Source organism: Mesoplodon bidens, assembly GCF_964165515.1.
Source record: "Mesoplodon bidens genome assembly, chromosome: 15".
Lineage (NCBI taxonomy): Eukaryota > Metazoa > Chordata > Mammalia > Artiodactyla > Ziphiidae > Mesoplodon > Mesoplodon bidens.
In genome coordinates, this window is record NC_138171.1 from 36,644,960 (window position 1) to 36,670,078 (window position 25,119).

At 57.2% G+C, this 25,119-nt stretch overlaps 3 protein-coding genes across 5 annotated transcripts; 1 reads left to right on the top strand and 2 right to left on the bottom strand.

Moving 5' to 3' along the window:
• Positions 1-351: 351 nt before the first annotated feature.
• Positions 352-7,263, bottom strand: ALKBH4 (alkB homolog 4, lysine demethylase). Of its 2 annotated transcripts, none has more exons than XM_081257793.1 (3): positions 7,105-7,263; positions 4,213-4,410; positions 352-1,233 (listed from the first exon to the last, which is right to left on the bottom strand). In XM_081257793.1, the coding sequence occupies exons 1-3, from the start codon at positions 7,225-7,227 to the stop codon at positions 646-648; spliced, it is 909 nt and encodes a 302-aa protein (XP_081113919.1). In that variant the 5' UTR covers positions 7,228-7,263; the 3' UTR covers positions 352-645. The 2 variants fall into 2 exon arrangements, with proteins under 2 accessions (XP_081113919.1, XP_081113920.1); XM_081257794.1 differs by having other exon boundaries at positions 352-1,269.
• Positions 7,264-7,324: 61 nt separating this feature from the next.
• LRWD1 (leucine rich repeats and WD repeat domain containing 1) lies at positions 7,325-13,948 on the top strand. 2 transcript variants are annotated; one of them, XM_081255398.1, is made up of 15 exons: positions 7,325-7,524; positions 8,034-8,268; positions 8,365-8,481; positions 8,910-9,050; positions 9,296-9,400; positions 9,667-9,789; positions 9,867-9,981; positions 10,199-10,308; positions 10,518-10,725; positions 11,212-11,284; positions 11,378-11,518; positions 12,990-13,081; positions 13,266-13,421; positions 13,503-13,615; positions 13,710-13,948. In XM_081255398.1, the coding sequence occupies exons 1-15, from the start codon at positions 7,445-7,447 to the stop codon at positions 13,854-13,856; spliced, it is 1,956 nt and encodes a 651-aa protein (XP_081111524.1). In that variant the 5' UTR covers positions 7,325-7,444; the 3' UTR covers positions 13,857-13,948. The 2 variants fall into 2 exon arrangements, with proteins under 2 accessions (XP_081111524.1, XP_081111523.1); XM_081255397.1 differs by having other exon boundaries at positions 13,266-13,615.
• Positions 13,949-14,262: 314 nt separating this feature from the next.
• On the bottom strand, positions 14,263-18,268 carry POLR2J (RNA polymerase II subunit J). Its single transcript, XM_081255399.1, has 4 exons — positions 18,118-18,268; positions 16,839-16,928; positions 15,240-15,414; positions 14,263-14,454 (listed from the first exon to the last, which is right to left on the bottom strand). The coding sequence occupies exons 1-4, from the start codon at positions 18,168-18,170 to the stop codon at positions 14,419-14,421; spliced, it is 354 nt and encodes a 117-aa protein (XP_081111525.1). The 5' UTR covers positions 18,171-18,268; the 3' UTR covers positions 14,263-14,418.
• Positions 18,269-25,119: the final 6,851 nt, after the last annotated feature.

A 25,119-nucleotide genomic window follows, 5' to 3' on the forward strand; every position in this document is an offset into this window, starting at 1 on the left:
GGGTCAAGCATGACCCGGGCAGAGTGCAACTCAGAAGCTGTCAGCAGCTCTGAGGTCTGAAACAGTAATAACCTCACATCTTCTACCCATCCTGTTCTCCAATCCAACACGCTCCCTAAATGAAGGGCCTGGGAGTTCCCTGGCAGTCCAGTGGTTAGGACTCGGCGCTTTCACTGCCGTGGGCCTGGGTTCAATCCCTGGTCACGGAACTAAGATCCTGCAAGCTGCGTGGCACGACCAAAAGTAAACAAATTAAATAATAAATAATAAATAAATAAATGAAGGGCCTGCAGGCTGGGACACCGGGCAACCTTGTTAAGAGAGACAGATAAAGGAGAAAATGACCTGAAGTGGTACCAACGATTTTTAAGCTCAAAGTATGCCACTGCCCTCAAGCTGTGACAAATTAACCCAGGCAAGTGGCCACGGCACAGGTGAAAGGGGACCGACTTGAGGCCTGTTCCCGTCGAGCCAGCTTGCGGACAGGGCTCGCGCTGCCGGGCACCAGGGTGTCAAGCGGTCTCCTCTTAAGACCTGAGAAAGACCCTCGGGCTGGGCGCCCCCTTCAATGCCGGCTAATGGTCCACTCTGGAGCCAGCACCCCCGGCCAGGCCCAGCGCCAGCTCCCGTCCCCGGGGAGGCGGCTCACATGGGTCTCCCCTGAAAGGAGAGCGAGGTTTGCAGGAGTTCCTGCCCCAGTTCCCGCTGCCTCCCGCTGGGGCCAAACTCGGCTGACAGCTCCCTGAAGGTGGCGCTCACGCGGCGGGCCCCGATGTGCCTGCGGTGGATGGCGTGCTTCCACTGGTGCCGCGCAGCTCGCATGAGCACCAGCAGAGCGCGGCGGGGCAAGGGGACAGCCACCTCCACCTCCCGGCACGGGACAGACCTGCCGGGGGCCGTCGCGCCTTCCACCGGGGCCTGCGGGAAGCCGGACGGGGCCAGGCAGAGCAGCAGGCTGCCAGGCGCCTCCCGGGACATGGACAGCACGGTGGGGGACAGCAGGTTGAGGCTCACCAGCCGCTCCCCCCACAGCCAGGTGTCGTCCAGGTGCGGGTCGATGGCCGAGCCCCGCTCCGGGCAGTAGTCCAGGTTACACTGCTCCACGGGCCGGAAGTCCTCCAGGACGGGGTAGAGGCCCATTCTCCGCACCACCTCCCGGCTGAAGCTGGGGAGGCCCTGGAAGCCGGCGGTCTTTAGCTTCTGTTTCCGAAAGTTGACTTTGGGGCCATAGTCCTGAAGGATGAGGACAAAAAGGAAGTGGGGAACTGTCTGAGTTTACAGAAATGGCATCACACGCCAGGGCTGAAGAATCCAATCACAGTGACCAAGACCAGCAAAGATTTCAGACTTCATGGAACTGACATTCTGGCAGGAGGAGGCCGACACCAAGGAGGTAAATATAAACAGCAAACATCAGATGGCGGTAAATGCTGAGGAGGAAAACAAAGCAGGGGAGGGGGATGTGAAGCATCGGTGGGACATCTCAGCCCAGGTACCCCAGGAAGCAGAGCTAGAGACAAGAGGCCCATGCACGGCATCCCCAGGACGTGGTGCTGGGGAGTCGGGAAGGAGCCGAGCAAGGCAGGGTAGGCCAGCCCATGGCAGCGTTACCCATCTGGTCAACACTGGGTGCAACTGGGCTTCAGGACCACAAGGGAGAAGAGTCTCCACAGGACCCAGCAGCGGTTCCACTCCTAGCCTCACACCCAAGAGAACTGAAAATACACGTCCACGCAGAAGTCTGTACTAGAATAGTCACAGCAGCACTATTCATGACAGCCAAAAAGTAGAAGCAACCCAAGTGTCCACCAACGGATGAATGATGAACAAAGAGTGGTCCGTCCATCCAACGGAATGACATTCAGCCACGAAAGCAATGCAGCATCGATACAGCTGCAAAGGGATGAACCCTGAGAACGTCATGCTCAGTGAAAGATGCCTGATACAAAGGGTCACGTATTACATAATCCTAGCTATACAAATGTCCAGAAGAGGAAAATCCACAGAGACAGAAAGTAGATTAGTGCTTGCTGGGGAATGAGGGAATGCAGAGTGACTGGCAATGGGTATGCATTTCCTCTGGGGTGATGAGAATGTTCCAGAACAAGACAGTGGCGACAGTTGCACAACACTGTGGATACACTGAAAACCAAACCAGTGAATTATACACTTGAAATGGGTGGATTTTATGGTGGGTGGCTTCTATTTAAAAAACAAAACAAAGACACCCTAGGGAGGAGCCTTGTAGATACACCTCAGGTCTGTGGCCTGAGGGATGGGGGGCATCTAGCCGCACCCCTGCTCCCTCGGGCCCCCGCCTCGTGGAGGGTGGCTCCATCTGCTGGTGGAGTCTTTCTCCTTCCCTGTTCCACACGGCCCAGTGCGGGGGCCCAGTGTGGGGCCCCGCCGGCTCCTGCGGGCCACTCCAACTCCTCGGCAGCAGCAGGCAGAAAGGCTGGGACAGGCGGGCCACGGCCAGGAGACTCCGAGGAACCCAGGAGGCGGGGGTGACTGCTGTGGGGACAGCAGACAGCAGCACTGGAGACAAAGGTCGGGCTGGCGGCCAGTGCAGGGCCTTCTGGGGCATGGTAAGGCCTCTGTGTTTACGTTGAGATGGGAGGCCTGGAGGGCCTGTAACAGAGCAGTGACTTGATCCAACCAGATGTCGGTGGGATCACTTCCTCCCTACTGAAACCAACTAAGGAGGACCGAGGGCTGCCCAGGAAGTGCTAGAGGCAGGTGGTGGCAGTGGCAGGCGGGGTGTGTTCTCAGATTCAGGATATGTTTTGAAGGAACACAGAGCTGACAGGAATTACCAATGAAAGAGAGGAACGTGGAAAGATCCAGGGTTTCTGGCCTGAGCAGGTGAAAGATGGAATTTGCCGAGATGGAGGCACGGCTCAGCTTAGGGATGCCAGGGCTGGAGGTACGAGCGCGGGAGCCCCAAACTCACCAACGTGCGGGGCCGGGCCTCACTGAGATCAGTAAGGAGTGTCTGGAGAAGGAAAAGGAGAGGCCTGAGGACTGAGCCCGAGAACCAGCCGCTGGCTTTAGGCAGGAGGTGGGCAATGGAGGCAGTTTTTGAGTGGGTGAAGCGGCAGCCAGAAGAGAGGACCTGAAGAGAACGGAGAGCTCTTCTGAGGAGCTCTGCTGCAGAGACGAGAGAGACAGAGCTTACTGGGAGGCCGGTGGGAAAGAGCAGCCTTGAGTGCAGAAGGGGGCGATGTGGGACAAGGAGTTCCGAGGAGAGGGGCAGCATCCCGCGCGCAGCTGGAGCGGGGCTCGGGAAGAAGCCTCGCACAGGCGAGAAGGCAACGTCTGTAGATGCACCTGTTCCCTCAGAGAGGCCCAGTCGTTAGTGGGGAGGGAAGAGGGGAAGGAGAGGTTTGGAAGGAGGGCAGCAAAGCGAACGACCTGCCGAGTGGGAAGGGCCCGGCTCGGGATGGAGAGCCAGAGCCAGGGCGGCCACCAGCAGGGGGCGCGGGTGCTGGACCCGACCAGGGCTTTGGGTGAGCGGGAAGAGCCTGGCCAAGTAAGAGGAGAAAGGGCGAGGGGCACCTGAGCAAGTGCCTGTACTAGCTGGTCACAGGACTGAAGATGGGTGAGGACACATGACAGGAGGGGGAGGGAATGTGGAAAGGTGGCCGATGGCTGCTTCGCAGGTCCTGGAGGGGGCGAGGATTGCTGGGGATGAGGAACAGAAAAGGAGAGGAGCGGACCCAGGGAGGAGGGGACTGTGATCCCTGGCAAGGGAAGGTTCAGGATCTGGAGGCCCAAGTATCAGTGGGAAGAGGGCTGGGGAGACTAGAAACTGACGGGGAGAACTTTGGATGGGGGGTAGGGGGATGGGGGGCAACTGGCAGCCTTTGAGAAACCCTCTGTGAGGGTCACCAGCACTAGGCCAGCTGGGGAGAGGGCAGAGAGAGCTGAGTGGCCATCTGCCTTTGAGCCCCACCTTATGGAAAGGTAAGCAGGCCATGCCCAGGCCCCTGGCCCTGCCCCTTCCCAACACACCCCATTCAGCAGCCCTGCCCGCCCCCACACCCCCGCCCCGGTCGGCGAGCTTGTCACCTAATGGCTCTGGGGAGTGGTGAGAGGTGGCTGCAAAGGAAGGCCCTGAGAGGGAGGTGAGCAAAGGGGCTCTGGGGTTGGGAGCCCGGCACGGCCCCGTAGCGTGACTGCCCTCTCTGGCCCAGCTCTGGCCCAGCCTACCTGCTTCCGCCGCCCGGACTGTGAGAGCTTCCAGGGGTCGCGGTCCATCAGCCGTACCATCTCAGCTTCTTCCGCCGGGGTCACAAAGTCCTCGATCAGCGTCACGCCTGGGAAGGGGAAGGCCCAGCCTTCAAAGTCGCACTCCTCGGCCCCTACAGCCCAGCCGGTGTCGGCGTAGTAAATGAACCGGTGTGTTTTCTGCAAAAGAAAGACAGGGGTGGGAATTCCCTGGCGGTCCAGTGGTTAGAATTCGGTGCTTTCACTGCGAGGGACCCAAGTTCGATCCCTGGTCAGGGAACTAATATCCCGCATGCCACTTGGTGTGGCAAAAAAAAAAAAAAAAAAAAGACAGGGGACAGGGGTCCTGGAGCCACTGGAGCCCTTCCGCACACCGCACACATGCCCCGAGAAGCAGCCCCACCCAGCAGTGCACCCTCCCCTGCAGCACTTTGGGAGGCAGCTAGAGTCTAGAGGGAGGCGGGACCCCTGCCCAGGGCCGCCTCCTGGGAAAGGCCCTCAGCCCCTGCCTTTCTCACTTTCCCGTCTGTAAAAGGGAAAAGAGTATGCAGAACCATTCTTTCATCCTCCATTTTACAGATGAGGTGACTGAGGCTCAGCAAAGTTAAGGAACTAGCCCGAGGCTGCACAGCTGGGGCACAGCCTCCGAGGCCACACTGTTCCTGTGTCGCTGTGGGGCACTGTCTGCCCTCCCCAGGCTGGTGAGGGCTAAAGGGGAGGACTGTGTGAAGGCAGCCAGCCCTGACCAGGAGCTGGAGAAATCTGCTCCCCTACAGCTAAGGCCACAGGCCTGCCCAGGAGGTGAGCAGCACATGCTGGGAGGCCAGAGGGAGAAGCCCTTTCCGGCTGCGGTGTGGGTGTCTCTGGGGCCTGCCCTGCACTGTGGAAGCCACTGGCACTGCCTGAATTTCCCATCTAAAAAGAGCAAAACTGGGAGTTCCCTGGTGGTCTAGTGGTTAGGATTAGGTGCTTTCACCATCATGGCCTCGGTTCAGTCCTTGATCGGGGAACTGAGATCCCGCAAGCTGAGTGGCATGGCCCCATACATACATATGTACATAAAATTTGGGGAAAAACACAGAGAAGAACTTGCCAGTCACCCAGAGGAGTGCCAGGCTGACAACCTTCTGTGGCAGGGCCTTCAGGATCTGCCTCTGGTTCTGAGCAGAGGCCACCCTTCTCCTGGGCCTCCAGCCAGTGACCCAGCACAGGCCTGGCCATTTCTGCCCAACGTGGGACTGCCTACCAGGCCGTCTTTGCTCCGGAGCTTCCGGTTGGGTTGGCCAGGACTTTGTCAGATCTACAGGGCAGTCTGAGGTGTTCCCTGCCCAGTGAATTCTGCGTCCTCCCGCTTTATGTTCTACAGGCATCGCCAGCACCCACACCCCAACCCTGAACCACCATGTCTCTGTCTCCTGGCACCTCACATGGGACACACGGAAAGTTAAGGAGTCATCCCGTACATTTCACTTGTCCCTCAGCCATCAGGTTGGGAAGATGCTACCCCCGCGGTGCCCTGAGCCTCCACACCCACGGCCATGGGCACAGTTCAGACCTTTGGCAAGGTCTGAAAAACTCTTTTTTAAGAAAGTTTTTAACTGTGGTCAAATATATACAACCACATATACGTTATACATTTAAAATTGATCCTCAGCCCCATTTTAAGTGCACATTTCAGTGTGTTAAGTATATCACATTGTTGTACAACCAATCTCCAAAACTTTCTCACCTTGCAAAACTAAATGTACCCATTAACACCTCTCCCCCTCCTTTCCCCCCAGCCGTTGGCACCCACCATTCTTTTCTGTCTCCATGAATTTGACTACTTTGGATGCTTTACATAAGTGGAGTCATACAGTATGTCTTCTGACTGGCTTATTTCACTCAGCATAACGTCCTCAGGGTTCATCTGTGTGGTAGCACGTGCCAGACTTTCCTTTCTTCCTTTTTTAGGACTGAATAATATTCCACTGTACGGATGGACCACATTTTGTTCTTCCTTTCATCTGTCCGTGGACACTTGGGCTGCTTCCACCTTTTAGCTATTACGAGTAACTCTGCTATGAACATGGGTGTACAGATATCTCTTCATGACCCTTTCAATTCTTTGGGGACCATATCCAGAAGTGGGATTGCTGGGTCATATGGTAGCTCTACATTTAATTTTCTGAGGAACAGCCACTGTTTTTCACAGGACCTTCTGAGCTTTTATCACGGACAGTGTGACAGTTTCTTTACTGGCTTCCCAGCCTCCTTTCCTTCCTATCCACCCCTCCCCTCCCCAGGATCTTTCTAAAATTCACAGGTAACTTCCTTTAAAACCCTCAAGAGCTCGCCATGGCCCTCAGAACAAGTCCCGCCTGCCTTCCGTGGTCAGGCCCCACCGGCCTCATCTCCCTCACCTGAAGCATCATCCACCTTCCCCAGGCCTTGGCCCAGCTGGATGGCCCTTGCCCCGCTCAAAGCCTCTGAGTCCTTTTTTGTTAATTCGTTGGAATGAGTTTCCTCCTTGCCCGTTTCCGTCCAAGGCCTTCTGGGGCCCTCTGCCCTGGTTTTCAGCAGCCCCTACTCTCTCCGTGTCGTCTAACCACGAGCCCGTGAAGCTCCCAGCCCCAGACACGGGGGGGCTACGTTTGCTGTCAGACTCCCCCCAGGTTCCAGAGGTGAGCTGTGGTCGGACTGCATCCACGTCCCAGCCCCTTTCCCACTCCAGGCCCACTGTTCAAAGCCCTCATCTCCTCACCCCGCAACGCCCTCATCGCCAGGGCCGCTGACACGGTTTGATCAAGGAGCCCGTCTTCACGGCCAACCCGGGCCTCAGTTTCCCCGGATGAAGAATGGAGTTGTGGGCGCGGCCCCTCTCCCAGCCCTCACCTGCGGGGGGTGCTGCCAGGGCGGGTCAGCTCCGCGCTGCCGCTCGCAGATCAGACAGGTCCGGATACCCTTGCAGCCGCATTCCCGAAGGACCTCAGGGGCCGCAACAGCCGCAGCCGCCATCGCCGCGTCCTGGCAGCCAGGGCGCAGGCACGGGGCCGTGGGCGCCGCTGGGAGTTGTAGTGCGCGCGCAGGGCACGAGGTCCGCGCGGCCGCTTCCTTCCGGTCGTCGCCGCCGACGGATTCGCGCGGCGCCACCTCCTGGAATCGGACAACCGCCGGCGCCAGCACCGGATTCGCGTGCCGCCGATCAGGTCCCCGCGGGCCGCGCCTCCTCGCCATGGGCCCCCTCTCGGTGCGGCTGCTGATCCAGCGGGGGCGACCCAAGTGCGACCGGCTGGGGAAGATCCGGAGCCTGGAGTAAGGGCCGGGGCCACACCGCCCTCCATCAGGGCCTGGGTCGGCGGACGGTCGGGAAGAAAGCCTGGGACCCTTCCTCTCTCCCTGCCCGGCCCCGTTATCACCCTGTCGGTTCGACAGAGTCTTTAATCATTCGGGACAAACGCCGTTCTCTCGTTATGAGATGGGTCGGGTAGGCCCGGAGCGGCATTACCTCAGAGGAGGTTCCGGGCTGCTAGGGAGACAGTCTTGCAGAAAGAATATGGAGCAACCTGTTGAGAGAATTACAGAGGACTGGGGAGCACAGAAAGCCCCCCTAGAGGATCAGGAAAAGCATCCCGGAGGGGGCCAGCTGCCCCAAGTTATAAAGTAGGGACAGGGTTAAAGTAAGTGGGGGAATGTTGCGGATCGGCTATGCACGCAGGAGAAATGTCAGGTGCAAAAGCCGTCGGAGGCAACCTGGGCTGCCATGGGTGAGGGGTGGGAGGCCTGCCTGCCCCCTGAGCCCGCCCTGTCTGCCCTCTCCCCAGCCTGTCAGGGATGAATCTGCTCTCAGAGCACTTGGACCCCAAGCTCCTGAGCCGCCTGAAGCAGCTGCAAGAGCTGGACCTCTCCAACAACCAACTGGAGACGCTGCCCGCCAACATGGGCCTGTCCCACCTGCGCATCCTCCGCTGCGCCAACAACCTGTTGGGTGATGTCAGTGTCCTATGCCAGTTCCCACAGCTCGAGGAGCTCAGCCTGGAGGGCAACCCCTTTCTGACAGTAAGTGGGCGGCCCGCATCCCAGGCCAGCACCCTGGGGGCTCGGGCTCAGCCACAGGCTGGGGTGACCCCGAGCCACTGTTCCCTCATCCCCCAGGTCAGTGACAACCTGAAAGTTTCCTTCCTCCTGCCCAAGCTCCGTAAGGTCAACGGCAAGGACGCTTCCTTCACTTGCTCTCAGGTGGAGAACCTGAACCGGGAGCTGACCAGCAGGGTAAGGGGCGGGGTGGTGTCTCTGGTGCTTGGGAGCAGTTGGGGGCCTTGAGGAGTGAGTGACAGAACTGGACATTTGGAGGACACCAAGGGGGGTTACAGGGGCTCTCTGTCCCAACCCCAAGTGGCCCTGAGCCCCTAGCCTGACCTGTTGCTTTGAGCTTGGCTGTGGCGCTTGGCCTCTTGTCCTTGGAGGTCCTGCCCTCCACCTTGCAGGCAGGGCCTGGCAGGGGAAGCTGGGATGCTTTCACGGTGACTTTACCCTGGGCCGGCTCCTCCCTTCAGGGGCTGTCTCTCCCTCTGTGTTGCTTGGGTTTGTGCAACCTGCAGCTGAGACAGCTCTGGCCCTGAGATTAGAGGCAGAGGTGCCACAGAAGGTCCAGGAGAGCCGGGGTGGGCTGAGCCTGAATCTGGTCCCTCTCGTTCCAGGTCACAGCTCACTGGGAGAAGTTCATGGCCGCACTGAGCCCAGAGGAGGAGGCTGAGAAGGCCCAGGCAGACTTTGTGAGATCTGCCGTCAGAGATGTCCGCTATGGGCCCAAGTCTCTCAGCGACTTCACCCAGTGGAGGGTATGTCCTCACCCCACTGTGCTGGGAGTCGCTTCTCCCAGCTCCTCCCTGGCTGCCACAGCCTGAGCCGCCCTGGAGGTCTCTGGCCATGAGGGGATGTGGGGAGTGGGCAGGTCAGGGAAGGAAGCCCTATGGGCTGGAAGGACTCTTCCCCAGCTCGGGAAGCACCCTCTGACTGGGCGTCTGGAGAGGGGCTGGAGGCCCCCAGGATGTGCTCAGCTTCCTGATGGCCTGGCCCCACCCAGGTGCGGATGATCTCTGAGGAGCTGGTGGCCTCTGGTGGGACTCAGGTGCATGAGGCAAACATCTCAGAGAGGCCCCCAAAAGCCACCGCTATCCAGGAGCCTAGGGTGAGTGGTTCCATGGGGCTCCCGGGCTCCCAGGACCTGCCCTGGCCCTTCCTGCCTAGGGAGGCATTAGGGAAGCGGGGCGTCCTGGCAGTGTGCCCAGGAGATGGCCTCCTATGCTCGAGCTGGTTCCCTCTGACCCTGGTACCCCTGGCCTCCTGTACCCATGGGAGGGTGCAGTCCAGCCTCTGATGGGGAGGAAGGAAGCCCTGGGCAGATGGGCGCATGGTCCCCAGGCCCTCGGGTTGCCCCCGCCCCCTCCTCCACAGGCCAGGCCAGTGGTCTCGAAGCGGCCAGGTGATGTCCCAGTCAACCTCTCTCCCAACAAGCGGGTGTGCACCTCCCCGTTGGCCCAGGTGGAGGGCAGCCCCGTGGGCTCTGCTGGCAGCCAGGTGAGCTAGCAAGGTGGCAGGGGGCGTGTGATGGGAGCAAGGCCTGGGGCAGCCATGACCCCCCTCTGCTCCCACAGACCGCCCTGCAGCTGGAGCCCCTGCACTTCCTGCAGTGCCACAGCAAGAACAACAGCCCTCGTGACCTGGAGACCCAGCTCTGGGCCTGCGCCTTCGAGCCAGCCTGGGACGAGGGTACATCCTTGGGTGGCAGGCAGGGCGAGGGCCACAGGGAACAAGCAGAGCAAGCTTTCTGGGCACGGGGCCTGGGAATACCACCTGCAGGGGGCTGCCTGGGTGGACGGGGGAATTGGGAGGGACAGAGAGCTTAAAGCGTCCTCCGGGTCAGGAGGAGGGGCTGCAGTGGGGGACTTTACAGAGAACGTTTTCACCAGGCTGACCTCTCAAACAGGGCAGGCAGGGGCCATGTCCCAGACCGTGGCCACGTGTGGCGGGGAGGCCGTGTGTGTGATCGACTGCCAGACGGGCATCGTACTGCACAAGTACAAGGCGCCTGGTGAGGTGAGTGCCGGGGCCCTGCTTCTGCAGGGTGGCAGGCAGAGCCTTGGCTCCTGAGGTAGGAGCACTGGGGTCGGGGGGCCAGCCTCGGCCACCTACTCACCAGGTGACCTTTTTCTTTGATGCTGGGCTCCTGTTCCCGGGCCTGATCCTGCACGTGTGTGCACATGTGTAGCTCTGCCCCCCGGTGACCCCTCCCCTTCCCTCCCCAGGAGTTCTTCTCAGTGGCCTGGACAGCCCTGACAGTGGTCACACAGGCAGGCCACAAGAAGCGCTGGAGCGTGCTGGCAGCTGCAGGCCTGCGGGGCCTGGTCCGGCTGCTGCACGTGCGGGCCGGCTTCTGCTGCGGGCTCATCCGGGCCCACAAGAAGGCCATTGCGACTCTCTGTTTCAGCCCCATACACGAGACCCACCTCTTCAGTAAGACCCCCTCCCCGAACCTCCGGGGCTCTCTTAGCACCCGTCCTGCAGCCTGACGCCTCAGGACTCCTTCCTGGGATGGCAGGGAGCTCCTGTGGCTGGTGGGCCTCATACTGGCTGCCGAGGTCAGCGCAGACCGGTAGGAACATTGAGGCTTCATGGACAACTGACCAGGCTTCAGATTCTGTCTCTTCCCCCAACCTGCTCTGTGGCTTTGGAGGTTTCTGACAACCTGGGCCACGTCTGTGACCTGGGTGGATTCCCCTGGCCCTCTGGGTGTGATGAGAGGGATATCTGAGCAGAGACTGCGGGGACGTGGCTGCCTGGCGTGGGGCACGTAGGTTAGAGCAAGATAAGGATGGTAGGCCCTAGAGGCTTTCTACCAGCCGTGGCCCTCCCTCCCTGCCTTGGGGCCCCAGTGTCAGCCTGGGATGCAGCCTGCATGAGGGAGCAGGGCCACCTCTCTCCTTCCCATCCCCTCCTCAGCGGCCTCCTATGACAAGCGGATCATCCTGTGGGACATCGGGGTGCCCAACCACGATTACGAATTCCAGGCCAGGTGACGCTTTGCGGCAGGACTTTGTGGGGTGGGCGTGGGGGGGGGTGCACACCTGAGTCTGTGGCCTCACGCCCCACCCTCACCTGCCGGCAGCCAGCTGCTCACACTCGACACCACCTCCATCGCCCTGCGCCTCTGCCCCGTCGCCTCCTGCCCGGATGCCTACCTGCTGGCCGGCTGCGAGGGCGGCTGCCATTGCTGGGACGTGCGGCTGGACCAGCCTCAGAAGAGGAGGTGAGAACAGGCAGGGGTGCCCTGAAATCCAGTCCTCGGAGCTGGGCAGCCCCCAGTCCAGGTGTCTGACCCCAGGCACGCCTGCTGCAGTGATGCCCACACCACGCCCCCTGCCCTGGGCAGCCAGAGGCTGTTTTCACGGGCTTCCTCACAGAGCTGTCCTGTCCCCACCTCCTGCCCGTCTCTTAGGAAAGGTCCGTTCCCTCTCTAGGCTTGATCACCTTGTCACTGCCCAGGTCCTGCCACTCACCAGCAGTGTGACCTTCCTCTGTCCAACATGATTTTGTCATCCACAAAGTGGGACAGTAACTCACACCCCAGGGCTAGTGGAGGACAACGGGATGGTGGCTGGGCCAGGAGAAGGTCCAGAAAGGCCAGGTGGAGGCTTGTGGCTCCTCTGTGTCACCTGGAAGGCCTGAGACAGTGCTCAGCAGGGGTCCCCTGGCCTTGTGGGGCCCGAGCCTGGTGGGGGAGATGGACATTAAAACCCCCCAGAGTGTGACTGACGACAGCTACAGAGGAAGGAGAATAAGGTGCTCCAAGAGCAGGGAGGCCGAAGGGACTCTGAGGTGACCAGTGGCGGATGGACAGGTCCTCAGGCTCATGGTCTCCATGGGTCCCAAGGGAGTCAGGTGGGCAGAGGCAGGAAGGGTGCTCACACGGGGGAAGTGCAAAGGGCCAGTGGCAGGGACAGCTGGCTGACCAGGGAGAGCTGGCCACAGCTTGGAGAACTGGAGGGAATGGCGCAAGGTGAGGTGGCAAGGTTGCCTGGGCCAGGGGAGACTGGCCCTGTAGGCCCTGGTGAGATCTTGAATTTTATCCTGAGCGCAGGGAATAGCGTGGGAAGAATTTTAGGGCAGGTGGCAGAAGGGAATTGTAGTGACACCTCAGACCGTGGCGGTTGTCCAGCCATGTGTTGGTGGCGTCCCCCTGCCACACCTGGGAGTCAAGCCCTGGGCCTGCCTCCTCCCTCCCTGCCTGGTCCCCAGGTCCTGTGGCGTCTCCCCCATGTCTCAGGTGTGTCTGCTGCTCGTGCTTGGTACTCGGCTGCCTTTCTGGCTCCGGGACTCCGGGCAGCTGCTGGGTGGCCTCTGCAAGCAGTGTGCCCAGCCCTCAGCTTGGAAACATTCAGCAGCCACTCCCCACTGTCCTCAGAGTGAGAGCAAACCACCCCCGCCCCGCCCAGTCTCTGGGCCTAGAAGCGCCCACTCGGCCAGTGAACTGCTCACCTCACTCAGCCTCACAAGCACTGCCTCACTCCGGAGCCCTTCCTGGCCATGTCCCTGCGCCCCCTAAGTTGCCACCGCCTGTGACTCGGCACACTCAGGTGCTGGCTCCCCCTTCCAGGGCCTGGAACCCAGGCAGGGCCCAGAGTTAAGTGCCCGGTAGGCGTCTGAATGAGCGAGCAGCCCTTTGTGTGCAGCTCTTCCTGCAGCCTTCCTGGCTGACCAGCACTTCCACTGCCCCACAGGGTGTGTGAAGTGGAGTTCGTCTTCCCCGAGGGCTCTGAGGCAACTGGACGGAGAGTGGATGGTCTGGCGTTCGTGAACGAGGACGTCGTGGGTGAGCGAGCTTAGCTCGCGACAGTCTGGCTTCCTGGGACCCAGATGGGCCCTGGACAGGCCTTCTGGGGTCACTTCTCCCTGGGCTGGGGTTTAGGTCCGAGGGCTTCGGAGGGGTCCCCACTGTGGGACACGAGTTGCCCAGAGAGGGGCCCTCGGGCACCGTTCTTCATTCTCCCCGACAGCCTCCAAGGGGAGTAGCCTGGGCACTATCTGCCTGTGGAGCTGGAGCCAGACGTGGCAGGGCCGGGGCAGCCAGTCCACAGTGGCCGTCGTGGTCCTGGCCCGGTTGCAGTGGTCACCCACTGAGCTCGCCTACTTCTCACTCAGCACCTGTCCTGGTGAGTCGCCTGCCGGCCACCCCCAACCCTGCACCTCTGGGAGCTCCGCCCCACCTCAGATTCCCATCTCTGTGCTGGCAGATGAGGGGATGGTGCTCTGCGGGGACGAGGAGGGCAACGTGTGGATCTACGACGTCAGGCCCCTCGTGGCACAGCGGCCCCCGCCGCCGGCCGCCCCGCAGGCCCCCACGCAGGTAGGCACGCACACTGCTGTCCCCACCGGGGCTGGGGCTGCCCGGGGACCCGTGTCAGGAAGCAGGAGCCCGGCACCCTCTCTCCCCTCTCCAGATCCTTAAGTGGCCCCAGCCCCGGGCCCTGGGCCAGATAGTGAGCAGGACCATGGTGAACACGGTGGTGGCCGACCCCACCTTTACCTACCTCACGGCACTGACGGACTCCAACATTGTCGCCATCTGGAGGAGAAACCAGCCTTGACTGTGGGACGCAACTTACTCAGCTTTTGGGGTCGTGAGGGGGATCTTCTTATCGGTGACTATTTTTTATTAAAGTCTACTATGTAAGAGAAACCTGGGGGGACCTGTTTGTGGGCCCCATCAGGTGTCCCCCGCTGAGTGAGGCAGGCAGGCCCGGCAGCTGAGGCTCCTAGGGCAGGGACGCCTGGAAGCACATGAGCTTTCATTTCCTTCTGCTTGAGACGCCACCGGGCAGCCCCAGGTTCCCAGGTTTCGTCCAGAATGAGTTTGTTCCTGCCACCCTCTGACAGAAATCTGGCTCCCTGGGCCAGTCCTGAAATGGGGCCCGCGAGTGGCTCCGGAACAGGTCCTCCACCCCCACCGGACTGACCCAGGGCTGTGAAGTCACCTCTGCTTCAGCCCACAGCTGGGTCTTTTCCTGCCACACTTTATTAGGAAGGTAAAACAGACTCTATATATGGGACACATTGGGTCAGGGGTGAGGGACTTTCTACAAGGAGGCCCACAGCTGAAGGAAGTGCTTTTGTCCACCTGGTACCTGGAGAAGGGCCGGGTGCAGCCCACTACTCGATTCCTTCTTGCTTGTCTTTGATGGCCACCTGATGGGGAGAAAGGAGGGGGCGCCCTGAGCTGGAATGGCCAGGTGAGGATGTTGGGAATGTACCCTCAGCCTCCCTGACCAAGGGCTGCCAGGACCTTGGCCAGGGGCCCCAAACGGTTCCGGGCACTGGGTAGCCAGCCCCCCAAGGACCCTCTAGCCAGCCCTACCCACCCCACCATGACTTCCCTGTAGCACAGCTCCTGCTGCCTGGGGTGGCAGGGAGGCGGGGGAGCAGACGTGCTTCCTGGTGAGCCTATGACTGACAGACTGAAGGTCTGACAAGCCGTGGGTCTTTCCCACTCTAAATTGTGTCTAGACTTTGAAGCCCCCTGCGTGAGCAGATGTGCCCACACCCATCTGGCCTTCTTGAAGGTGGTACCCCACGATAAGATGAGCTGCCCCCTAGACAGACAAACCACAGGGCAGCGGCACCACAGGGAAGAGTCTTGGAGGGACGGCCCCAGGCAGCAGGCCCCTTGCTTCCACGGGGACCACAAGAGCACAAAGGGAGACCCTGGGCACTGGGTGAGGTCCTACCCCTGGGTGCAGACAGCAGGCCCCAGGCCTCACCTCCATGACCCCTCAGTCCACACTTCCTGGATGCTGTGGTGTACACCCCCGTTCTTTCATCACCTCCGCTCAGCCCCCATTTCTCCCACCGAATAAATCAGAGGAAACAACCCAGGGATCGTCCTAGGTGTGGGCATGAGTACACTGCAGCTGTGGCCATACAGGCTGGCGTCCAGACGGACCTCAGCCCCTCTGGCACATCCAGCCCCTCACCCGGAATCGCTCTTCCAGCAGGGAAAGCTCGCTGATGAGGTCCGTGATGGCGTTGGTGAAGGCCTCCTGGGGGCTGTAGTCCGGTGTGGTCTGCACGCGGATGATGATCTTGTGTTCCAAGGGGTGGGGGACTTTGTAGCCAGCAAACAGCACCTGTGGGTCCTTCAGCAGCTGCCTGAGACACAGGGATGGGCAGGGTGGGGGTGGGGGGTGAGCCTAGGGCCCTTGGGGCTCTGGCCCCTTGTGGCCTTCCAGGTCTTCTAACCAAGGCTCTTCCCGTTGGGTTGGGGCCTGTAAGCAAATGCAGCTGCTCTCGATCTTTAGTTGTTTGTGTTGTGTGATGTCGTGGTCACCACCCCACAGCCCCTGCAAAAATGTCCAAGACGTGTGAAGAAGATACAGCGTGTGGGGACTCCTCCCATACACACACCTACATCCATGAGGATCAGTGACCCTACCTGGTAAACACGGTTTCCAGCAACCTCTTCCCTCAGGAGACGTCAGGGACCCTCAACGGCCCCAAAGAAACCTCCCTAGGCAGTAAAAATCCAGCTAGTGTTCCAGGAAAAAAAAGCCCCATTCCCATTCCCCAAAGAGCATCTGGCACAGCAAATAAAGGCAGCAGGGGTAGAAAGCCCCAGGCTCCAAGCACTTAATGAAGTGGAAACGGAAATCCTCTGGGCAATGCGGGCTGGCAGCTGCCGTCCACACACATGGGGTCCTGGTCCGCGAGGCTATGCGGAAGTGAAGCCTGAATCGCGAGCTGTGCCCTGGGCGCGTGGGGATTTTCTCCAGATCAGCTCCCTGAAGTGTGAGCACTGGGGGGGGTGTGGGGGGCTGGCACAGGTGGGAACACTGGGCTCACGCAGTGGGGGAGGGTGGGGGGCAGCAGGGCCCCAGGAAAGCCTGGGTGCACTGGGCTTGGCGCTGGGCAGGAGGCGTCCACACAGAAGATGGGCAGCTCCGCCCCCTACTTACACCAGACGACCAGACACGCTCCTGCCCACGGTCTCAAACACGCAAACCTGGGAAAGGCATGGCTTCACTGATGGCACTTTTCAGCAGCGAAATGACAAGTCTCCGGCCAATCCTATTGCTGGCCACCTACCAGGCCAGGACTTCACTGGTGCAAACACCCACCATCCAATTATCAGGAACCCACCAGGGCACCGGATGATCACAGAGGCCCTCTCCCACCTCCTTCCCTTATTCTACTAAGTTACAATCTCTGGCACATACATCTTAGAATGCCAGGTGTCACTGAGGTCACTGTCACAAATGGGGGCGGCGTGGGTGGCCAAAGCTGAATGCGTCTCCATGCTTCTGAGCACAGAGCCCCAAGCGGGCCTTCTTTCCCGTGGCTCGCTGCACATTCACCTCCTTTAGTCAGATAACTGAGCCAACACAGGAAAGTGGCTACGTGAACAGATACTGGTCACTGTCATTTTGAAGAAAAGGTACTGGGATGTGTGAATTCCTAGAGCCAGCACCCAGAAGGACTTCCTGGAGCTCAGAGAGACTTGAGAACATCTCCTGGAACTTGAGCTTGGCCTCTCAAAGAGCAACATGACCCCCAAAAGCCTTTGACTTGGAACTTACGATTTAATGATGTTTCCTAGCGTATGGTCTTCCTTGTTGATGGTGAACAAACAGGCATTGGGTACCTTGGTGTCCTTGTTAATGGTGATCCTAAGGGAGAGGCAGAGGCAACAGGTTGGTGGGGAGGGCCGGGGCTTCTAAACCCTGCCCTTCAAGGAAGGCTCAGGTCCCACCTCCTCCTGCAAGACTTTCCCATCTCTTCATCCCATAACGTCCTCTGTGACTCAGAGTAGCACCGTGGCTATACCCCAAACCCAGCCACGCCTGGCTCTATGGGACCCTCATCTCACCTCTGGATTACTCCTTCTTCCTAAAGCAGAGCTTCTCAACCTTGGCACCACTGACATTTTAGGCCAGAAAATTATTTTCTGTAGGGGGGCTGTCTGGTACACTGTGGGGTATTAGCAGTACCTCTACCACTAGATGCCAGGAGCATCCCCTTTATGACAACCAAAAATGCAGACACTGCCAAAGTCCTCTGGGGGGCAAAATGGCCCCCACTTGAGAACCACTGCTCTCAAGGGAGACTGAAGTGCCTGGTAGGGGCTAGACCGCAGGGCAGAGCCCTGGATACCAGGCAGTTAAGAGAAGGAAAAGCCAGCGTTTAAGATGGTCTTCTTTGTGCTGAGCCCTGGACTAAGTGCTTTACATAAATTATCTAATTTAATCTCCCCTTAGAGAAAATTCTGTTATTGAACACAGTAATAAGCCCATTTTCCAGATGAGGAAAGTGGGCCTCAGGCAGATCGTCACTTGCCCAAAGGCACAGAGTTCTTAAGTGGGGGATCCGGGAGCCAAGCCCAGGCTATCTGAGCACTGGATTACATTTCCCTTCACCTGCAGGCAATGAGGAGTCACTGGAGGTTTTACACCGGCAAATGAAGATCCGGTGTGAGTCTCAGAGCCATCATTCTGGCTGCAGCAAAGAGGATAAAGGTGGTGGGCGGGAAGACGAGTGAGGGGGGCTACCAGATCCCAAAGGAAAAGGACTGTGGAGCCAGACACACTGGGTTCGAATACAGACCGGCCACTTTCTGAGCGCCTGGGAAAGTTACTTAACCTCTCTGAAGCTCGGTTTCCTCATCTGCAAAATGGGGAGACTCACCAACACCTAGGACTGTCTTAAGTTTGGCAGACTCAAGTGTGAAGCGCTCTGTGGAGCTGGAGCAAAACCTGCTTCTGTCCCCCCGGCAGAGGACGGGCAGAGAAGCCCCAGAACCTGCGGGCGCTGACGGTCGAGGGTCCGCGACCCTCTCCCACCCAGGCCGGTTCCACTTACTTCTTCTCGCCCTCGAAAAGCAAGAACGACTCGAAGGCGGGAGGCGCGTTCATCCTAGCGTCGCAGTAGCCTCCCAAGCCTCAGTTGCAGCCGCCACCACCTCCAGAACACGACCTATTATAACTCGACCACTTCCGGGTTAGCGGCTGCTTCCGGATTATGCCGGCAGCGCCAAACCCATGTGAGGATCGGCTTGTTGCCCTCTATCGGTCTGGAGGATCTTGCGCAGGCGCGAGAAAAGCCTGCCGGAGGGAGAGGAGCTGGTGGCTCTGCGCATGCGTGAGTCGGGAAGGTCCTCTCCTGGGCTCACCTGCGGGCATGTTTTGACGCATGCTCCTAACGCGGGGGGTAGCTCTTTTGGTTCTGAGACATCGCTGTCTAGGCTAAGCCGGAACCCTGAGCTCTCCTCTCTGCTCCCTTTGCCCCTTGATCCCTCTTTGGAAATGTGCCCTTGGAATACATGGCAAGAGGCCCTTGAATGGAGAATGGAGCCTTGGGTTAGTGGGCAGGTGTGGCCAGCCGAGGCGGAAGAAGCCTCCCCTGGGCTAGACTGTTGTGTATGGATAATCCACCTGCCAAGGCAAGCTGCTACAAGACTCCTGGTTGGGTTGTTGCTGGTTTACCAGGTGGGCTTGTAGCCCAGTGAGGTTCTTGTTAGGGGAGCAGTTGGGTGAGGGCCGAGGAGGGAGGCGGCAAGTGTATGCTGGTGGGGACAAAGAAATGTTGCCTGCCATTTCAATAAACAAAGAATGTTGCCGCCATCAAGCCATCAGCCCCTGACGGTGTGCCCTGAGGGGAATTCAGGATGGAGAAAAACAGGATACTAGCCCTAGATAGTTAAGATGCATATCTAAGAATCATTTCAATGCCCAGATTGCTGAAATCATTAACTTGAGATGTCTGTCTTTTGAGATTAGCCGTAATCTTTTGACGTTTGACTACATGTGTTTTGTTTGTTTTTCAGCAAAAAACTCCTTCGTATCCTGGCTCCTCCCTTACCTCTTTGGAAGAGTTCCTCAGAGCATTCTGAGAGGCTGTCTCCCAGGCTACTGTCCTCAGAAAGGTCCCCGATAAACTCGCAGGAACTTCCCTGGTGGTCCAGAGGTTAAGACTCTGAGCTTCCACAGGGGGCACAGGTTTGATCCCTGGTCGAGGAAGTTCCGCTTGCCGCTGTAAGGCCAAAAAAAAAAACCCAGAAAACAAACAAAAAACCACCCCCACAACTCGCAGGAATTCCATGGAGGTCCAGTGGTTAGGGATCGGCGCTTTCATTGCTGGGGCCCAGGTTCGATCCCTGGTCAGGGAACTAGAATGCCACAAGCCACATGGCACGGCCAAAACCCCAAAAAATCACGCATAAGGCGCTTCCCTGGTGGCGTAGTGGATAAGAATCCACCTGCCAGTGCAGGGGACACGGGTTCGAGCCCTGGTCCGGGAAGTTCCCACATGCCGCGGAGCAGCTAAGCCCATGCGCCACAACTACTGAGCCTGCGCTCTAGAGCCCGCAAGCCACAACTACTGAGCCCATGCACCTAGAGCCCGTGCTCTGCTACACGAGAAGCCACCGCAATGAGAAGCCCGAGCACCACAGCAAAGAGGAGCCCCCGCTCGCCGCAACTAGAGAAAGCTCACGCGCAGCAACGAAGACCCAACACAGCCAAAAAATGAATAAATAAATTAAAATTTTAAAAATATATTTTTTTAAATCCCACATAACTCGCAACTTTTAGGTTGTGCATTTTTGTTTTTGTTTTGTTTTCAGTCAACACAGGTATGAGAGGAACTTTAAGGGATAAGTGTATGAGTCGGTTTTGGTTGGTTGATATTTTGCAGACTACAGCTTAGCATAAAAGTCCCACCTGAGCAGTTTGAAGCAACAGGAGCTGGGGTCTCAGATTAGCTACTGAAGCCCTAACAGCTTTCCAGCTGTTTCTTCAAGGCTGGGGAACAGCTGAGGAGCCCTCAAGGAAATCTGGAGCTTCCCCCACCACTTCCCGTGAAGGACTCTTTCCTACTTAAGCTTTGAGACCTGGGGTGAGAAAATGTCATTTGCTGGAGGCCCACACCAACCTTGACTGTCCAGGCCAAGTGGGTGGGGGCCTCTTTAACTGCAGAGGAATAGAAGGCAATGACAGTAATGATGCCCCTTCACCCATCTGAGTCATCCTGGGAAAGTTTGGGCCAAGGATGCTACTGAGAAATAAAATATTGTCTGCCATGTCAGTAAACAAAAGATGTCGCAGCCGTCAGCCATTGCAGCCCTGCCCCCAACGGTGAGCCCTGAGGGAACTCAGGAAGGAAACAAAGAATATCTGCCAGCTAGCCATCATCAGACTGCAGCCACCCCCAAGGGTGCAGCTTGATGAAACTCAGGATGTGAAAACACGGGATACTGGCCCCAGATAGCTGAGGTACATATCAAAGGAATGATTTTGGTGAGCCCAGACTCTTACATCTTCCCATACAAAGAAAAGCGCTAAATTCTTTAACTTGAGATATCTGGTTTTCTTTAATTAACAGTAATCTCTTGATGTTCAGACTACCTGCCCTTTGTTGCAAAACTCCTATATATCCTGGCTCCCCATCACCTCCTCAGAGCAGTTTTCTCAGGGTTACTTAAGATGCTGCCTCCCCGGCTTGAAGTCCTCAGTATGTCCACCGAATAAAACATAACTCTCAACCTTTAGGTTATGCATTTCTTTTTTCAGTTGACACTACTGAGAAAGGAAGCGGGCAGGGCACAAACTTTAAAAGAATGACATAGCCTCTGAGGACATAAACTGGTTAGAACTGATTAGGCCCAAGATGGCGAAGCATCTACTTGCAGTAGAACTTGAGCCTCATTATATGCTCATTGCGATACATCAGCACATGCTAAATGACACACCAACAGGCACCATGACAGCTCTAAGGCTGATCATAAAAGGCCAAAAAGTGGGTCACAACTCCTGGAAATCTCCGCCCCTCCCCCAAAATAGTTGGAATAATCCTCCCACTCATTAGCCTATGAAATTCCCCTCCCCCTAAAAACTAACCACCCCATACCCTGGGGCCTCTTGCCTTCTGAGTTGGCCCACACTCAGTCTATGGAATGTGTATATCCCTGAATAAACCTGCTTTCACTTTACTGCAGCTCGCTCTTGAATTCTTTCCTGCAAGAAGCCGAGAACCCATACTTGGCGACCCGTCCCAGGGACTCACCTGAGACCTGACCATCCTCTTGTGCCCCACCTTTTCTTGCAACACTACCATTGCCAGGATTGCAGGGACCTGGCGGTGATGAGGCTGGCCTGGCCTTAACTGGGCTACAGGACAGGATGGGAAGAGGATTTTAACTCTGAAGGGGCTTCCCTCCCTGCCCTGTGGAAGTCTGTCCTCTCTAGGGAGTTCTGGTCACACCTGCCCTTTGATTCTCTGACCAACATGAGATCCTGAGCTCCAGAAGTTGTCAGCCCCCAAAAGAGTTTTCAGCAGCTCAATTTTGGTGTGCCCCGAGAGGAGTCCAAATGACCATTCCCATCTTCTCCTTAGTCTAAGGGAGACAGGCCTGCCTGGCACCACTGTGGAAGGGGCGGCTAGACATGGGGTGCTAAGAAACATTTTCCAACCTTGGAAATAAGGGGAAGGGGGAGTGTGTGGCATATCCCAACAATGCCATACTGGAGCACTGTTGAACAGGCCTGATCAGGGGTTATTTAAATATCTAGGGCAGGGCTTCCCTGGTGGCACAGTGGTTAAGAATCCGCCTGCCAATGCAGGGGACGTGGGTTCGAGCCCTGGTCCGGGAAGATCCCATATGCCATGGGGCAACTCAGCCGACGTGCTGCAACTGCTGAAACCCACGTGCCTAGAGCCCGTGCTCCACAACAAGAAAAGCCAGCGCACCACAACGAAGAGTAGCCACCCCCCCCCGCCCCGCTCACGGCAACTAGAGAAAAGTCCGCACACAGCAACGAAGACCCAACGCAGCCAAAAATAAATAAAATGAATAAATACAAATTTTAAAAAAGCATACATTTAAAAAAAAAGAAAGCAGGGGTTTTAGAAAAAAACAAACAAATAAATAAATATCTAGGGCAGAGATCGTCAAAACGTGAGGGCTCCGGGACCAAATCAAGCCTGTCACCTGTTTTTGTATTTAAAGTTGCATTGGAATATGCCATGCCCATTGGTTTCCTCATTGCCTGTGGCTGCTTTTGTGCTACAAGAGTAATGGTAACCAAAACCTGCATGCCTGGGCTTTGCCAAAAAAGTTTGCCAATCCCTAATCTTGGGGAATGGACCTGTGTTTGACTTTTTTTTTTTTTAAGAATTTATTTCTTTTCATTTTTTATTTACTTATTTTTGGCTGCGTTGGGTCTTCGTTGCTGCGCGGGCTTTCTCTGGTTGTGTCGAGCGGGGGCTACTCTTCATTGCAATGCGCGGGCCTCTCACTGCAGTGGCCTCTCTTGTGCAGCACAGGCTCTAGGCGCGCGGGCTTCAGTAGTTGTGGCTCATGGGCTCTAGAGCGCAGGCTCAGTAGTTGTGGCTCACGGGCTTAGCTGCTCCGCAGCATGTGGGATCTTCCCTGACCAGGGATTGAACCCACGTACCCTGCATTGGCAGGTGGATTCTTAACCACTGTGCCACCAGGGAAGCCCCCTGTGTTTGACTTTGATATTATTCAATTAGAGCCCAGACATTGAAGTTACTTATTAACTTGTAGGTTTCCATCCCATAGAGAAGATAATTCCATCAACCAGTTTTGTATCCAGTATCACAAACTTACTCCAACATTACCCAGACTCTCAAAATAGTCTATGAACCAGCTTTGCCAAACATTCATTTCCTCCTTGGAGTGTAATGAATCTCTGATACGTGTTCATAGCCTATACATTTTCTAAAATAAATTTATTATTTATTTATTTATTACTTTTGGCTGCATTGGGTCTTTGTTGCTGCGCACGGTCTTTCTCTAGTTGCGGCGAGTGGGGGCTGCTCCTCATTGCGGTGCGTGGGCATCTCATTGTGGTGGCTTCTCTTGTTGTGGAACATGGGCTCCAGAGCGCAGGCTGAGTAGTTGTGGTGCATGGGCTTAGTTGCTCTGCGGCATGTGCAATCTTCCCAGACCAGGGCTCGAACCCGTGTCCCCTGCATTGGCAGGTGGATTCTTAACCACTGTGCCACCAGGGAAGCCCCATTCTATATTTTTGAAACAGGAGGGAAGGAGGCAGGGCACAACCTTTGAAAGAATGACATAGCCCAAGGACATGATATAAACTGATTAGAACCCAATGGGTCCAAGATGGCGGACAAGTCGACTTTCTCCACTAGACCTTGAACCTCAGTATATGCTCACATCAGCAAGCTAAATGACACACCTACAGGCGCCATGACAGTTCCAAGACCAACCATAAAGATCAAAAAGTGGGCAGTGGCCCAACTCCTGGAAATCCCCGCCCCTTCTTAAAATAGCTGGAATACTCCCCCCAACCCATTAGCCTATGAAATCACCCATTCCTATAAAAACTGACAACCCCATACCCTGGTGCCTTTCTCACCTTCTGAGATGGCCCACACTCTGTCTGTGGAGTGTGTTTCTCTCTAAATAAATCCACTTCTTACTTATCACTTTGTCTCTCACCGAATTCTTTCTGAGATGAGACATCAAGAACCTGAGCGTCATTAAGTCCTGAAACCAGGTGTGTGATCTCAGTTGGAAGACTGTGGGTCTTGGCAGGGTCAAAGTCCCAGCCGTGTGGGTTCAAGTCCAATCTGGGTTTTGGCCAGGTTGAAGTCCCGACATGTGGGTTCAAGTCCCAATGTGAGGTGCAGAGTTTCATTTTTATGAGTCATTTTTTAAAGTATATTTGAAAATTCTACTTTGACAAGAATTTCCCAAGAGAAGGTTGGCAGGAACTTGCCCAGATTTCCTATGAGATGGGCCCAAAGGGTGAAAAAGGCACATACTATGTGAGCCGGGCCCGCTCAGGGCTTCCCGGGGTGCCTGCCCTGTACTGAATGCCAGCCCCCTGGGCTGTAGGCCTCTGAGGGCCCAATCAGACCCTCAAGACATCTGGGGCATCTGCCCCAGCCGCAGATGAATTACTGGCCTGGCGATCCTGGGGGAGTGGTGGTGTGGAATCCCTGGGCAGGTGGAGGGGGTGACCTCCAGTACCTGCCTGTACTGAGGGCAGGCAGGAGTCTCTTCTGTCCCTCTCCTTTTTCCAGGTGGCTCCAAAAAGAATGTGGCATCCTGGGTTGTAGGTAGCTCTGCCTGGAACCTGCGAGGAGAACCTAGGGGTGTTGGTACCCACAGGAGAGGTTGGGGGCGGAGCCAGGCACCCATTTGAATGCCCCTCTGGCTGCAGTGGCCATGCCCACATCGAGATCCACTGGAGGAAAGGGTGGTGGGTGTTGCCAGTGGGCGGCTGCATGTGTGCAGTTAAAATCCATAGTTCTACTTGCTGCAGCCCGTGTAAGTGCACACCCAACTGTACACCTCTCTTTCCCCTTCCCTCCCTGCCTTGGGGGTCAGGAGACCCAGGGTCCATATTTCCTGACCATGAGGTCCTTGAAACCCAAGAAGATCCAACAGGCAGGAGGATTGGTATGAGGCCCTAAGGAAGTAGCCAGAGAAGCAGCGGTTGGTGATGGGGTCAGGGGGGAGCAGGCTCAGTCACCCTGGACCTGAGCCCTGGGCCAGGAAGGGTGAGGGGATGCCTAGCCCTGTGAAGAGGCTCATGAGGCCCATAGGATGGTAACATCATGACCAAGAAGTGATGAACATCCAAGGGATTGGGTTGGTGGGCTGTCAAGGCTGTGACCAGGAGAAAAGGTCGATATGGCCCCCAAAGCCATGGGGTATAGGGGAGCGGGGCAGCCCCTTGCATCTGCAGCCCCCTTTGCTTTTCTATGCTATCCCTCAAAGAATCCAGCATGCAGCCTGCCCAGATGGTCCTGCCCCAGACTCCAGCTAGTCAGCTGGGTTAAGGGTCCTGCCTGTGACCTGGGCCCTTGGGG

Excerpts from the sequence above, each read along its gene's own strand:
- LRWD1 (XM_081255397.1), top strand. The coding sequence starts at position 7,445 with ATGGGCCCCCTCTCGGTGCGGCTGCTGATCCAGCGGGGGCGACCCAAG. Across the intron at positions 10,309-10,517 it reads AGTACAAGGCGCCTGGTGAG|GAGTTCTTCTCAGTGGCCTG; the intron begins GTGAGTGCCGGG and ends TTCCCTCCCCAG. Across the intron at positions 13,082-13,265 it reads CGTGAACGAGGACGTCGTGG|CCTCCAAGGGGAGTAGCCTG; the intron begins GTGAGCGAGCTT and ends TCTCCCCGACAG.
- ALKBH4 (XM_081257794.1), bottom strand. The coding sequence starts at position 7,227 with ATGGCGGCTGCGGCTGTTGCGGCCCCTGAGGTCCTTCGGGAATGCGGC. Across the intron at positions 4,411-7,104 it reads CCTGGCAGCACCCCCCGCAG|AAAACACACCGGTTCATTTA; the intron begins GTGAGGGCTGGG and ends TTTCTTTTGCAG. Across the intron at positions 1,270-4,212 it reads AGTCCGGGCGGCGGAAGCAG|ACAGTTCCCCACTTCCTTTT; the intron begins GTAGGCTGGGCC and ends CTGTAAACTCAG.
- POLR2J (XM_081255399.1), bottom strand. The coding sequence starts at position 18,170 with ATGAACGCGCCTCCCGCCTTCGAGTCGTTCTTGCTTTTCGAGGGCGAG. Across the intron at positions 16,929-18,117 it reads CTTTTCGAGGGCGAGAAGAA|GATCACCATTAACAAGGACA; the intron begins GTAAGTGGAACC and ends CCTCTCCCTTAG. Across the intron at positions 14,455-15,239 it reads TGCTGGAAGAGCGATTCCGG|GTGGCCATCAAAGACAAGCA; the intron begins GTGAGGGGCTGG and ends TCTCCCCATCAG.